General features: G+C 41.5%; 2 protein-coding genes across 2 annotated transcripts in view; both read right to left on the bottom strand.

Annotated features, from left to right (window-relative positions):
• Window positions 1–13,887, bottom strand: part of LOC311252588 (liprin-beta-1-like) — a gene marked incomplete at its 5' end in the record, with an annotated part of 281,918 nt that overhangs the window by 91,437 nt on the left and 176,594 nt on the right. The gene's annotated exons all lie outside the window — the stretch shown is intronic.
• Window positions 10,589–12,529, bottom strand: tnnt2c (troponin T2c, cardiac). The gene has a single exon (XM_084345867.1). The coding sequence runs from the start codon at window positions 12,520–12,522 to the stop codon at window positions 11,695–11,697; it is 828 nt and encodes a 275-aa protein (XP_084201993.1). The 5' UTR covers window positions 12,523–12,529; the 3' UTR covers window positions 10,589–11,694.

Here is a 13,887-nt window from a genome sequence, read left to right as displayed (position 1 = left end):
AACTTTTTCCTTTCACTGGAGTGGTGAGCAAGAAGTGTTTAAAACGGCATAATTATTCAGACTGAAGAGGCTTGGACTCTTTCAGAGTGCTCAGAAACAGAAATGGTAGAGAGAAAACATTTAGACCACTGTTCCCTTTTGTTGTCATTAGAATTAGTTACATTTCTCAAGAGCTGGTAAAGTAGCACCCTTTTCCCAACACTTATTATAGAGATATTTCTCTCGGAGGTTTTTTGGTAAAACTCAGCCTCCATCAACCACAGCTAAAGCATATAATAAATGTTAGATAACCACTCCGTGGAGCCAGGCAAGGCCTTGAGTTTGTGAGATGCTTTTAAGACCCTCAAGACAAAATAAAAAAGCGTGATGGTTCCCTCTTTCTCATCTTGCATCCGTTTGATGGTGGAACACAAAGGGAACATTTTGATCTTTCTTGCAGCGTGACATGCAAGCACAACTTCCTTTTGATCCACAATATTGGCGAGAAAGAGACAAAAGGGGGATGTTGCATTAGTTTCCTTGGCAATGAAGCTGCCCACTCTCTGGATGCTAAACCCATATTTAGAGTGGAGTTGTATCTTTAGTTAGCAAGGGCTAATAGCTCCATGTGGCGATGCATATTATTAAAGCTTTGTCATTTCCTGAATGGGTATTTCTGCTGGGTCCAGCTCTATGGAGACTTAGGAGGAGATTGGATTGGTCTTGTGGCTAACGTCAACACTGCACCTGCAGGATTCATCATTATCCATCCCAGCTTCAAAGTGTCAACACAGAGGATGTAAATTAAGATGAGAGCTTCTTTTAGATTATGTCTTGTTTTGAATAATGGCACTTTAGAAGATGTTTAACTGTTCACCTCAATTTAATGTTTATAGTCATGACAAACATCGTTAGAAAGCTTAGATTCATGTGTTTCTGTTTATTAAGGATAAAACCACATCAGGCATGTACAATCACCAAATAAACACACCAACAAGCCTACAAACAAGTCTGGGTGTTTAGGTAGTGTATCAAACTCCAACAAAAGCGTCTTCTCTTAGTCCCAAATGTCCAGTAGATCCATTTCAGTAAAATGTATAATCAAAAACACATTATTGCATAAATGGCAACAAAATAGCGACAAACCTCACTATTGAATGGAAGCACCATTGAACTGCAATACAGATTTACCTAAGATGGCTGCTTAACTCTGAACTATTGATTGACATCAAGCTTTGCCCGCCCTGTTGCCTTCAACAGTCAACGAGTGATTTCATAGACAGAAGACCCACCCTCTCCTCTTTCCCCTCCCTGAGCCACTTACACGCCAGCCACCATATGATCGACACATCATTTAACCAATGAGATTTAAAATCTTTGAATATATAATTTGAATGTTTTAAAGCCATAAGCTTGGAAATTGTGCACGTTTATGTCATTTTATGCGTTTTTCTCTTTGAATAGGCTGTTTTTCAACCTAGGCACTTGTTTTTGACTACTTTAACGCTCCCGTTTCTCTCAGGGGTATTTTACGCTCATAAAATGGCTTTTTTCCCCCCCAGGTGCCTGGATATTTAATTGGAAAAACATGTGTTTTCTAGCTAATAAGGGCAGTTACAGGTCATCTCAGGCTTATTTTTTCATTAAAAAATTCAGCCAAGAAAAATAAATAATTAAGTGTGTTCAAACACCTATAGATCAATGACAGAAGCACTTACAGAGCTTCTGAACGTTTAGGGGGGAAAAAAATCAGAATGTAACCTTTCAACGCCGTGTCTGTACTCTAAATGGTTCAACAACAGCGTTGATCATCTTACAGGCTTAATTAGCCATCACTAGGTCATCAAAGAGCCTCAGTGATGCTAATATGATAAAACCTTAATTTCTCCTTTTCACTTAATCAAAAATATAAATACTCTGCATGTTAGAATTTGCCGATAAATATAAATTAATACCAAGTCCTGTTATCATATCCGTCAGGAATTGGATGCTTGTATTTATTTCCAAGACAGTGTGCACAGACTGATTTATTATGGGTTGATTTTCCACAGGGAGCAGAGGGTCAAATGTCAGCTCATTAAACGCGAGGTGGCGGTGGCCATTTCTATTCTCAGAACAATTACAGTTAAAGGGGTAAATGGACAGACAGTTATGTAATGCCACTGCCCATTACAGCCCAACAGTCGTTTTTATGGCCGTCGGTGTCTCTATTAAAAAAATTCATGGCTCCCAACCACGTGGTCATGCTCAGGGTGCATCTGGTCGGCGCTGGGTTACATAATTCAAATATAAAAATTTATGGTGCAAAAGATTTCCAGGAAATATGCAAATGATGGATGATTATAGTAATAGATATGAGTCATGGAAAGCAGAGATACGAAGACACAGACACGTGCTCATTTTCAGTTTCAATTCCCAAGAGAGAGGCAGCACAATTCAGTAATGATAAAGGTCATCCTCGCGGAGTGGATGTAAACCCCCTGACAACATGGAGTCAGAGGTAGTCACTCTCTTTTTTTAACAACATAAAATGAGAAGATCATCTTCGTCTCTACACTGATCTGACATTAACTGTCCTCTCCTGTCTTGGTTTGGAAGGAATAATGTGCGTTGAGACGTTTTGAAGATGAATGATCATGTCAGCTGTTTAGCGGTGGTTGAGTAAGTGGCTTTCTTAAAGAATTTATCAGTACCTTACGTGAATCTTACACGCATTTCAGATGAAAGACGACAAGTGCGAAAATGTTTCTGTGTGGTCGTTAGCAGGAACTATTTGTTCCTGTGTAGTCAGCGGGGGAGATCTGACGTCTTTAGATCTGTATTCATGTGTTCTGTTCCGGTAAATGTGTCCCTCTACGTCCCTGCCCACCTGTTTCATCTGGACATTGGACGCGTCTCCGGTTATGAATTGCCGTGCTGCAGGATGAGCCATACCTGTGACGGAATGTGCGACATTTGATAAACGGCTGCATTTAGATTCAAGCTCACATCCTCCGCTGTGTCCTCTCAGTATCTCGAGTGATTCATGCCGACTCCTCCACCTCTGCTCGCAGTGTAAATCAACAGAGCAGCTGGAGTGGACCGTTCACTGAGACCTTCCGAACCGGTTATTACTATTTCTTCCCGCCACTGTGACGGCGCTGATGATAGTACCGCCGCTCACACCTGTTGGAGCCACAGTGAGACCTCCTGTATCCCATCAGTATCAGTGAGATCTCACGATGCCTTAATTACCACCTTCAGACCAAATTTAAAACAGGGCTTAATACAAGTCTGAGTCAGAGGGTATCAGAATTACACGGAGCTGCAGTGATGATCTCACAAGGGAGAAAATCATTTGGAGGACTTAAAAAGCTTTAGTCTTTATCTCTGGCAGTGTGAGAACACTCACTGGGATTAATTGTCTTAAGATCTAGACAAAACATTAGATGGTGAGGGAAAGAAATCTGTGTGTTATGACAAAAATACAAAAAAATCAATCAATCAAACTGATTACTATCATTATTGTTGCAGTGGTGGAAAGAAACAAAGTACTTCCTCTGTTTTTATATTCCTTTTTGTGTCTTGCATTTTGGATTTCATATTGTTTCAGTTTGGACTTTGTAGTCTTGTATTTTGGACTAGCGGCTGATTATTAAAGCCTGCCTGTCCCCTTTTTTGTCTCGTGTTTGGGTCCCTTTTTGTTTAGACCTTTACAAAAATGGGAAATAACATCTTGAAGAGCTTGTTATAAAATATAACAATATTAAAATATGGCAATGACGACACTTCTTCTTTGCTTCGGGGCCATTCTGAATGTCACAATTAAAACGTTCACACTTTAAGGTTCAAAAGTTCCTCCGCTGGTCTTAATATGAATCCCCCGTCATGCTTATTCATGAGTTGGACATTTTCTGTCAAGACAGATCAATTGAAGCAGGGAGAGTAATGAGAGAAGATTCCTATGCTCTTACCCATGGGGTAAAACATCTATTTATAGCCACATACATCAATACGTTCCCCCCTTCGTGTCGCCTCCGTCTAATAAAGCAAGCTTTGCAACCTTTCATCTCCTCTCTGCTCGTGATGGTGACGGCTGGCTCCAGCAGTGACACTTAGCAGCTTCTTTCAGTTTTGACCTCTCGGTCCTTTAAATGCTTGAACAGGTTATAGATCATTATTTAAAGCAACGTTATGTTTTTGTTTTTTTTTAGCTTAAAATAACAGCAACATTCAGCTGACAAACTGTTACAGACCTGGGATTTGTACTCAAACTGTGGGGGGGCGCCAGATCGCACAGAATGCCAATTTCTATATAATGTTGCTTTAAGTGATTACAGATGACTGAATATCTGGAGTTTAAAATCAACATTAAGTCACGAGACTTTTAATTTGCTGTTCCTTCCCAACACTATTACCTCAACGTGCCTTTATTGAATTAAAGTGTCTCAAAAAATATCAGCATTTTTGAAGAACAGAAGAACTGATACGGAACAAGTCTTTCAGTCTTAGCGTCCATTTTGTTTTTTTCTTTTGACAATAGGGTTCTTTGTCGACTCACAGACCTGATATTGACTCTCTCCACGGTGTTTCCCAGTCAATATCTCAGTCGGAAGCCTGAGCTAAAAGCAGCTAGCAGATGTGTGATGCAAGGATGGTATCTGAAATGTTTTTCCATGAATGAACAGCCTGAGCTCCTACACTCCAGTGATGAGTCATAGTTTTGACCTGTGTCCTTACAATGTGCTTGTGGGCACCGCCGCTGCCAGGAAGCTGTTAGGTAACTGCATGGGTCCGTATTTATAGTGTTTCCCCGCGATAGATGACAAAACAACACGACGCGCACACATACACAAATTCATTTGAAATGACTCACAGTTCCTCTGCATTTATTCCTATACATCTGTGTTTCCTGCACATCAAATGTTATGAAAATGAGTGATGTTATGAAACACAAACAGCACCACAATCTTGGAGCATAAGTGGGTAAATAAGTGGATAAATCATAAAGCTGGTACACGGATTGCAGCGATATACAGTCCTGGTTTCAAGATTTACTGTGGTATGAAAATGGACAGTAAATTTAATGTCTGTCTCGAGCCGGTACTCTTTACTTCTTCATTAACTTTTTGATGCAAGTACTCCATGGGGGTCTAAACAAACTTTTTATTCTTCAACTGTAATCACTGATTTTAGGAGAGGTGCAACATGCAAAGGCTTCTCTATGAAGACTGTTTTCAATCTAAGGAAAATGATGGACAGTTCAATAAATCAGTACTCTGCTTTATGAAATCTTGAATGTAGAGAAAAGGTTGCCAACCCTCGAAAAGCAGGCAAGTGGGATGTTGGTGAACAATATAATCTGTCTTTGAGCCACAGGAGCTATACCATCCCTCGAGAGGAAGGTTTTATCTGCCTTATATAAAAACTCTGAGCTATTACATCTCTAAATCTAAATAGATCGTCTTCACTTGGATTCTTTGGTCTCCAAAGACTTATTAAGGTTGCTGTTTTTTGTTTTGTATTTATGAATGTGTTTTCTGTTCTATTTCAATAACTGCCACAGGGCGGATTTCTTGCAAGTTAAGATATTGTATTATGTTTAGATTTGGAGTGCGTTCATAAATCCAATCTGACACTTTATATTAAACTGAGAGAAACCGTTGAAAGTAGCAGAATGTGCTCTTTAAGTATGATTCAACAAACAAGGTCGACTGTCAGAAAACGGATGAAAGATAAACTTTCCTGTCGAAATGTAGCGCATCTTGTGCAAGAGCTTGTGAGGGGGACAACAACGTAACAGATGAGAAATATTACTGCAACAACATGCCTATGAAAGTAAGTTTAAGAAATGCCGGCTACAAGCCAAGTTGTAGTTATTAACTTGGCAGGACAGAGGAAACAGAATTTAACTTTTAGCATTTGAAATATATCTTTTTGAACAGCTCTGATGGAGCTCAGGATTCATCAGGCGGACGGCAGCTTTACCACAAACAATTTCACTGTATGAATCTGGACTGCATGGAAGAATACAGAACATTAATTCACATTAAATGACCGATCCTGTCTGCCTGACGAGAGATTTAAATAATCAAGTTAAGCTCTGATGTACTTATGTGTCTGCTACTGTGTTCCTTATTAAAGATTAAAAAAAAAATTGCAAAACCTGCAACCAATCCGCTTTTAATCATAAAGTTAATTTAATGATCAGGCCACCTGATCTGTGGATTATCTAGTGGATATAACTGTGATCCGCACATCACTATATATCAATAATATAGGGAGGGCTAAGCCTCTTGCTGGCCCCACCCTGAAGAGCACCCATTGTACTCTTCAGGGTGGGGCCAGCAAGAACAGGCTCCATCACTTGACAGAATGTGGTCAGATCAATTTGTTATAAAACATAAAAGAAATACACATTTCAAATTAAGCAGCAGGAGTGATCAGAGCTCAGGCTGCATCTTCAGATTGAGCCGCTTGTTAGCTCAGCCTCCTCTCATTAGGAGAGTCTGGTTAAATGTCCCAGTAATTAAAGACCCCCTGTTGCTATTTTCATCTCCACTATACAACAGACGGATAGCGACATTCCAGCACAGACAGACACTGAAGCTGCGTACTCATGGACTCACTTCCAAGGGGTTACAGTGAGGTGATGATAAGATGCATGGAGACATCAAATCTTTATATGGCCAGAGGGATGGGGGCTCGAACGCTTGCAGGATGCTGAGGAGCTACAGAGATTAATGCCCTGTCGGATAGGCCAAAGCTCCTTTATACCTCTGGCTGCTACCAACTCCCACCTCAATTTGGAGGAGGTTGGAGCTAAGCCCAAACGGCCCTGTCTCCAGGGCAGGCTAATTTATCCACAGGCAAAAGGCATCCAGAGAGCTGGAGCAACAGCATTTCTCACAGCTGGTTCCCCCACTGGGGTATGTGTGTGTCTATAATAGGACAACACACTGAAGTCTGTTGCCGTAAAGAAACCACCGACCAGACAGGTAAAAAAAAATCTCTATTACTAAGGTGGCAAAAATCACCTCTTGGGTTAAATCATGATTATTACTCGAGTACCCAATTCTCTGACTAATGAATATTATAATAGGTGCTACATAAACCACTTCAGAAAATGCAAGTGATTAATGTGCCAATTTAAGTCAACATGTAGTAGAAGATGTATTCTGATCATAAAGTAAAAGTAGCGATGTCATACTGTAAAAATACTCCTGCAATCGTCCTGTATTCAAAAGTATTTCCAGCAAAATATCCTTAAAGTGGTCATGATCGAACTGTTACTGATTTGATTCACTCTCACCGCAGAAAGTGTCCTTTTAAACTGCAACAGCAAACTATTTTCTAGAGCAGCTTGTTGCTGCCACATCAGAAAAACAGTATCAGTATCTGACGAGTGAACTATTTCAAAACAACATCCCTCTGTCTGCCTGAATGTATCACTTAAAAGCTGGGATAATGTGCCAATCTATTGTTATATTATTATATTTTCACCAGTTTCCTGATGTAAGAAAACAGATACTTCTCTTTGCCGGGTGTAAAACGGTTTCTCTGCTCCGAAACAAGATTATGTTCTAATGAAAATGCAAAACCCTGGAGGAGTTTTCTGTATCACAAAGCAAAGAGAATGAGTCTGAAAATGGGTTTTTATCTCTCATGGTGCTTACCAACAGGCATCTAATTTCAATCCTAATTAAAGAAAATCGTGAATAATTAATAGGAGCCGTGAGAGAGTACATCACAAAGGCTCATGACAGCCATTATGCTGGATGCTGTGGAGTTATCGAGGCACATATGGTAAATTTGGACATTATGAGTGAATCAAGAAAGACATCACTTGTGTTGTTTTGTTCCTCTGTGGCTGGTTTAACATGAAGGCAGTCGGCCCAAACAGATGCTGGTTATACTTATGCACTGCACTTTTAGCTGGGAAATTGAGCTTGTGTTTGTTTGGTAAAAGAGAGAAACTTCAATTCAGAGGGTGTACAGTTGTAGTTTTCTTATAAGTAAAGCAAAAATGTGTAAGAAAATCTCCTTTCTTGACATTTTGAGGGTTTATTTCGTTTATTTATTAGACGGAGAACTCGCTGCTTTTGTCTTCTCTGCAAGACTTGTTTGACATAATGTCTAAACTGCTGATAATGTTCATTTTTTAAAGTTTTAAACAAAAATTCTGGCCATGTTACAAATCTCCCCTGTTAAAGGATAGTTGTTGCTTTGCTCAAAGCACAAACATTGAGTAATTGTGTCCAGAAGCAGCAACAACAACAGATAACTGGGAGGGAGATCTGCATCACTCTAATTAAAATACAAATACAAATTAACTGAACTAGATAATAAGTTCCTGGTCAGAGTTGAAAGTGTGGCCCAGGAAATGTCCATCATGCAGTGCTTCCATTATCCCCTAGTCTCTGCTGGGTACTAATGAGCCGACAACGCCCCCCCAACGAGCCTGCAGCTGCTGTTCCTGGCACACACACACACACACACACACACACACACACACACACACACACACACACACACACACACACACACACACACGTTCATACAGCCTTTTTGATATGAGAGGACACGTTTTGACTCCATGTGCATCACCCTGAAGTGCCTTCTCTCACATCAACACAATGGCGCAGTGGCAGGTGTAGATCTGAACTGAAACATAGGCAACAACTTGTTAGCAAATTAACTCAGCAGCAGAGTTTTGGGAACGTCGTGTTCCCTGGTGCCAGGCGGCGGGTCGATTGATGCGCCGGTATGGCCCCATGCTGTCAGCTGGGGCATTTCTCTTTCTCCACATCATCAACAAAGAGCCCACACCTTTAAGCTGAAGTGCGGGGTGTATGTGTGAGTGGGCGTGTTGAGGCTGGTAGGGGGGTATAGAGAGACCTGATTGCAGTCTCTATGGTAACCTGTTGGCATACCGCCGTGTCTGGAAGGCTTTAATGGCTTGTCACCGCCATGAGAGCAAAACAGCTGTATGGCTTCTACGGTTCAAACCTGGCTGACAATCAAAAGCTGCAGGGAGACAAATGTTCCTGCGCCTTGGTCTTACACTGACTGCTGTGCATGTGAAAAGCCTGGCTGTATAGATCACATTCAGCACAGTACAACTTGTACTTGTGTTTAACCCGTCTCCGAGGAGCAGTGGGCAGACATTACATGGTGCCTGGGGGGCCAAGTCCAGATCAAAGCCAGTTCATTGGCACTAAGCGGAGAATTAACTAAATATACATACACGTTGTAGCTCTGTGCATCCTCCCTCATAAATTTAGGGTTGGGAACCTCAAAACATCAGATTTCAAATGCTTCGGCTTTGGAATAGACAGAGGTGGCACAAGTACACAGTCTCTATTCAAGTAGAAGTACAGATACTTGTGTAAAAAAGACTAGAAGTAGAAGTACTGTTTCAACTTTTCTAGTCTGCTGATCGCTCAGAGCGCTTTACAACACTCATCAGAAGACATTTGGGGCTCAGTATCTTGTTCAAAGTTGTCTCGGTGTGCAGCCAGGGGAGACATGAAATCGAACCAGAGTGACGGTGAAATTGAGAATGACCTTCATTTTTTGGTTTGTCTTTCCTGTCAGAGCCCTGTTTCTTTCCTGAGGACGTACAGGATGTACTTCTTACAAAAATGGCCTCCACTCACACTGATTTCTTCTGGCTGGATGATTGTGAAAATTCAAGTTGTGCTTCAGGAAGGGAAGCTTTTTGTAAACTTCGGGGTGAAAGGCAGAATCTTTTGTTGAAGACTGACATGTGCATGACATGAAAATAAAAGAAATCAAATCAAATCATATACATGCTTCTGATGGTGGGGGAGCCGGAGTACCTGGAGGAAACGGGCACGGGGAGAACACGCAAACTCCGGTCGGGAATCGAACTCAGGACCTTCCTGCTGTGAGGTGACAGAGCTGCTGCCCAACACAATAAATCCTGAGCTTTTCCTTCTGGATAGAAAGGTTTTGGTGTGTAGAAACTTCTTCAGCCTCAGTTAATTATTATCATAGACTGCAAGCATAAAAAATTCAGCTGTGTATTTGTGTGTATCAAAAGCTGTTTGCCACAAACTGGTGCTCTAGTGCCACCTAGTGGAGGAAATATGTCACAACTTGACATTCATTTGACCTAAAGCAGGATGAGATTTTGAACTGAGTGACTGTTGCTCCACATCACTTCAGATGATTGACTTTTATTTTATGTTATCTTGTGTTTTGCTGTTTTTACTGACTTGTAAAGTGTACAGAGATTCTCTGGGTGAGGTGCACTTTATATAAACTGAAGCTGAAGTTGAGGCCCTTATGACTCTCGGGCTATTTTGACTGTTTTTGAATACTTATTATTTTACCTTTTCTTTAATAAATAGGACTTTTTCTTCATAACCTTCTTTTTAATTATATCTCAATCATTTCTACTTGCTCTTTCAACACCAACCATGGAGTTTATAACCAGTACGTCTGACAGAAACAGAACCACTCTAGGTGCTAGGCCATCTTGAAACTTGGTGGATAAATCCATCTTAAAGTTTGGATTTTAATACAGATATTGGTTCTTTATGGTATGTTTGCATTTATCACAATTATAAGTTATGTTTAAATGTTGTTTTTCAAAACTCAAATGTAGAGATTCAGATGATTTTAATGCCACACGTGAGGACAGTTTGGATACAGAAATTTAGAAAAACATAAAATATGTGATAAAACAAGAAACTGTGATATAACTGGTGAGGATGTGGGTAAAATACTACATATTATATTAGTTACACATGTTAGACAAAAGAATGTTTGATGTTAACATTGATTGGATAAACAAAATACTATATTTTGCTGGAAAGAATGAACAAAAACATGAAAATGAAGTTCAAATTTGTCTTTTGAATCAGTTGTTTGTTTGCCTTTTACACTTTCTCATTTATTTAATATGTCACACTAAGATTTGTCCCATCATTCATTGCAAAAGGACAAGAAAATAATCTGTACCTTTAGGAGTTTTGGAGAATTGCTGCTTGTTAAATGCAGTTAAAATACCTTTGAGGTATCCGACACCACTCAGTAAAGCTCCTGCAGCCTCTCAGGGTCGTGGTCTCGACCTCTCAGTCAACAGTTGGGTCTTTTTGCTAAAAACACTGCAGGCCCACACCGTTCAGTCCGAGGCCTCAGAGACTAAATTAGCTCCTTAAAAAGTCAGCTGTGCAACACCTGTTGGATCTTAACACAACCACACCCACACTGATAAGATGATTTTTCACAGTTGTTCAATTAACAAAGAAAAAGTTCAAAATTTAGCCTTTGAAGTACATCTTTTTCAAAAAATAGCTATATGTGTAAAGAGGTTAGAATGAAGTGAGAAAATAACGTCACTGGACTCCTAAGATATTAAAATACGTCTTGATTTATTGGAAACAAATTAAACTTTGGCACCTTATTTGAAGACTTTTACACCTTTAATCACAAATTTGAACATATATCATGGACAAAGCACAAAAAATACTGTCGGTATGTAAAGATTAAACAAACCGTGAGGCACATTCTAGTTGAGTGGTGAAACTAACACCACCACACCCATCCCATCAGAGTTAAGTCTTCAACCACAGCTGAAGTGGTGAATAACCACATCGGAAAGTTAAAACAATCAGACGTGCAGAAACACAATTCCTGGGAAAGCTTTTATGATACAGGGCACCAGATAGTCCAGAAACAACTTGTCCAGTTGCAAAGGAGTGGCTCTTACTTCCAGGAGCCAGACTTGCCCTTTGCCCCGCGGGTCGTCTTGGACGCCTTGGAGCCCCTCTGGTGATCGCTGACTCGGTTTCGGAGCACGTGGATGTCATACTTCTGCCTCTTGAACTTCTCAGCCAGCTCGAACTTCTCGGCGTGCAGCTGGTGGAGCCACTGCCAGAGGTCCTGGGCCTTCTCTGCCAGCTTCTCCTGGTTCAGGTGGTCGATGTTGAGTGGCTTCTTGCGGTCCATCAGGGCCTTCTTCTTCTCCTCTCTTGCCGTCAGCTTCTTGCCCTTCTTCTGGTCCACCTTCTGCAGGTAGCCGCCGAAGGACTTGTTGGTGAATATAGCCTTTTTCTTTGCCTCCTCCTCGGCACGCAGTTTGGCGGCCTCCTCCTCGCGCCTCGCCCTCTCCTCGGCCAGACGGGATTGGCGTTCGCGGTCCTGCTCGGTGCGGACTCGCTGCTGTTCCGCTCTGTCGGCCCGACGGCGTTCGATGCGGCTCCTCAGAGCGACCAGCTCTTCCTCCTCTTTCTGACGGCTGGAGAAATGCACCTCTATGAGGGACTGGAGGTCGTTGAAATCCTTTTCCACTCTCTTGCGGTGCAGGTCATCAAAATCCACCTTCTCGCCATCAGGGAGCTTTGGAGGAGCGATGTTTGGCACGTAGGTCGTCTTGTGCCGTGGTTTGGACTCCTCTTCCTGCTCTTCTTTCTTCTCCCTTTCATCATCCTGCTCCTCTTCCTCTTCCTCTTCTTCAACTTCTTCTTCCACCTCCTCCTCTTCTACCTCCTCCTCCTCCTCGTACTCCTCCACAATTTCCTCAGTGTCTGACATGATGGAGGCTTTCTAGGGAAGAGGAAGCAGGACGAACACCAAGACCAGCTGGTGTCTTGCAAACAAGAGGCGACGGTGGTCGGTGGGCTACAGCTTTTTAAGGGTTCGTCTTGACCATGTGACCGCAGGCTGAGGGAAGTCTCCAGAGTGTAGGTCAGCAGCAGGGCGGATTTTTAGACAGATGGAAAAGTCTATTTTCTCCTCGGCAAGACTCGTCAGCCACATACACCCCCCACTCATCCCCTGATAGACCCTCCCTCTCTGCTCTGTACTCTGACCCTCCAGCGCTCCCCATTCCTTTGTAAGGACAAGATGAGAGACTATTTCAGATACACAACAGATGCACACACATACTTGTGCTCTCCGACTCATAGTATCATCCCACAACTAATAACATCCACGCTGAGCCTCTGGGAGCAGGAAAATGTAACCGCGACTCACAGCGTCTCTCTAATCCGGCGTGATAGTTGAGAAGCCAGCGAGGTAAAGCATGAACTTCCATTAACAAAGCACACTGGAATCTTTTAAGTACGTCAGAGCTGGTGAGGATTTTACAGACAGGAAGTTACAGCTGTCACGTTTTTTCCAAAATGAGTCCTTATCTAGAATATCCCGAGTCCTGTAAGCATCAACAAACTAAGATGTGAGGTGCGAGTTAGAAAACTAAACACTGAGCTGATCTCCGTAAAGAATATAAACCCAGTCGAGCCCTGAGCAAACCAAAGTCTGAACTTTCTGGACTTGATGTTTCCGATTTTGCCCACTCTCTCACCTAACTTATCTGTGAACGAGGTCATTTTAGGTCTTGATTCATGGGATGATGAATTTGATATAACGTTTATTTTTATATGATATGTATGTTTGAAGTTTTGATGTATGGTTTTGTATTTCTTTTGGTGAAATTGTTTTGGGATGTTTATTACTAGGAATGCATGATATATATCGGCCCAATGATGGTAAAGTTACATTAGCGGTTATTGGCAGATAATGATATTATAGCCAATAAACAGAACTGATAATAGAAAGCTGAATTGCTTTAGTTGACTAAATAAGTGCAGCATTCACATATACCAATTTAAAGTTGGTTTGCCAGCCGCCAATAAACACAGAGAAGAAGAAGAACAACAACAATGCTGTTCATGACGTGGAGCTGAGGCACCTGTGTAGAGCCACGCAATGTAGACAAGAGCTGCACATGTAGTCGGAGTGGGCGTTGTTTCCCAAGTTTAGAAGAAGACAACACGATTGTAACTTGCAATACGTGCATGTTTGATTCATTTTCTAACCGAGATATCCCACTGATATCATTTCATTTCAATTTCTGTGAATTTACTACTTTGAATTTACCCTCTGCACGAAATGAGC

This window comes from Pagrus pagrus (genome assembly GCF_965226575.1).
Source record: "Pagrus pagrus genome assembly, chromosome: 23".
Classification (NCBI taxonomy): Eukaryota; Metazoa; Chordata; class Actinopteri; order Spariformes; family Sparidae; genus Pagrus; species Pagrus pagrus.
This window is presented reverse-complemented; position numbering and strand designations above follow the sequence as displayed.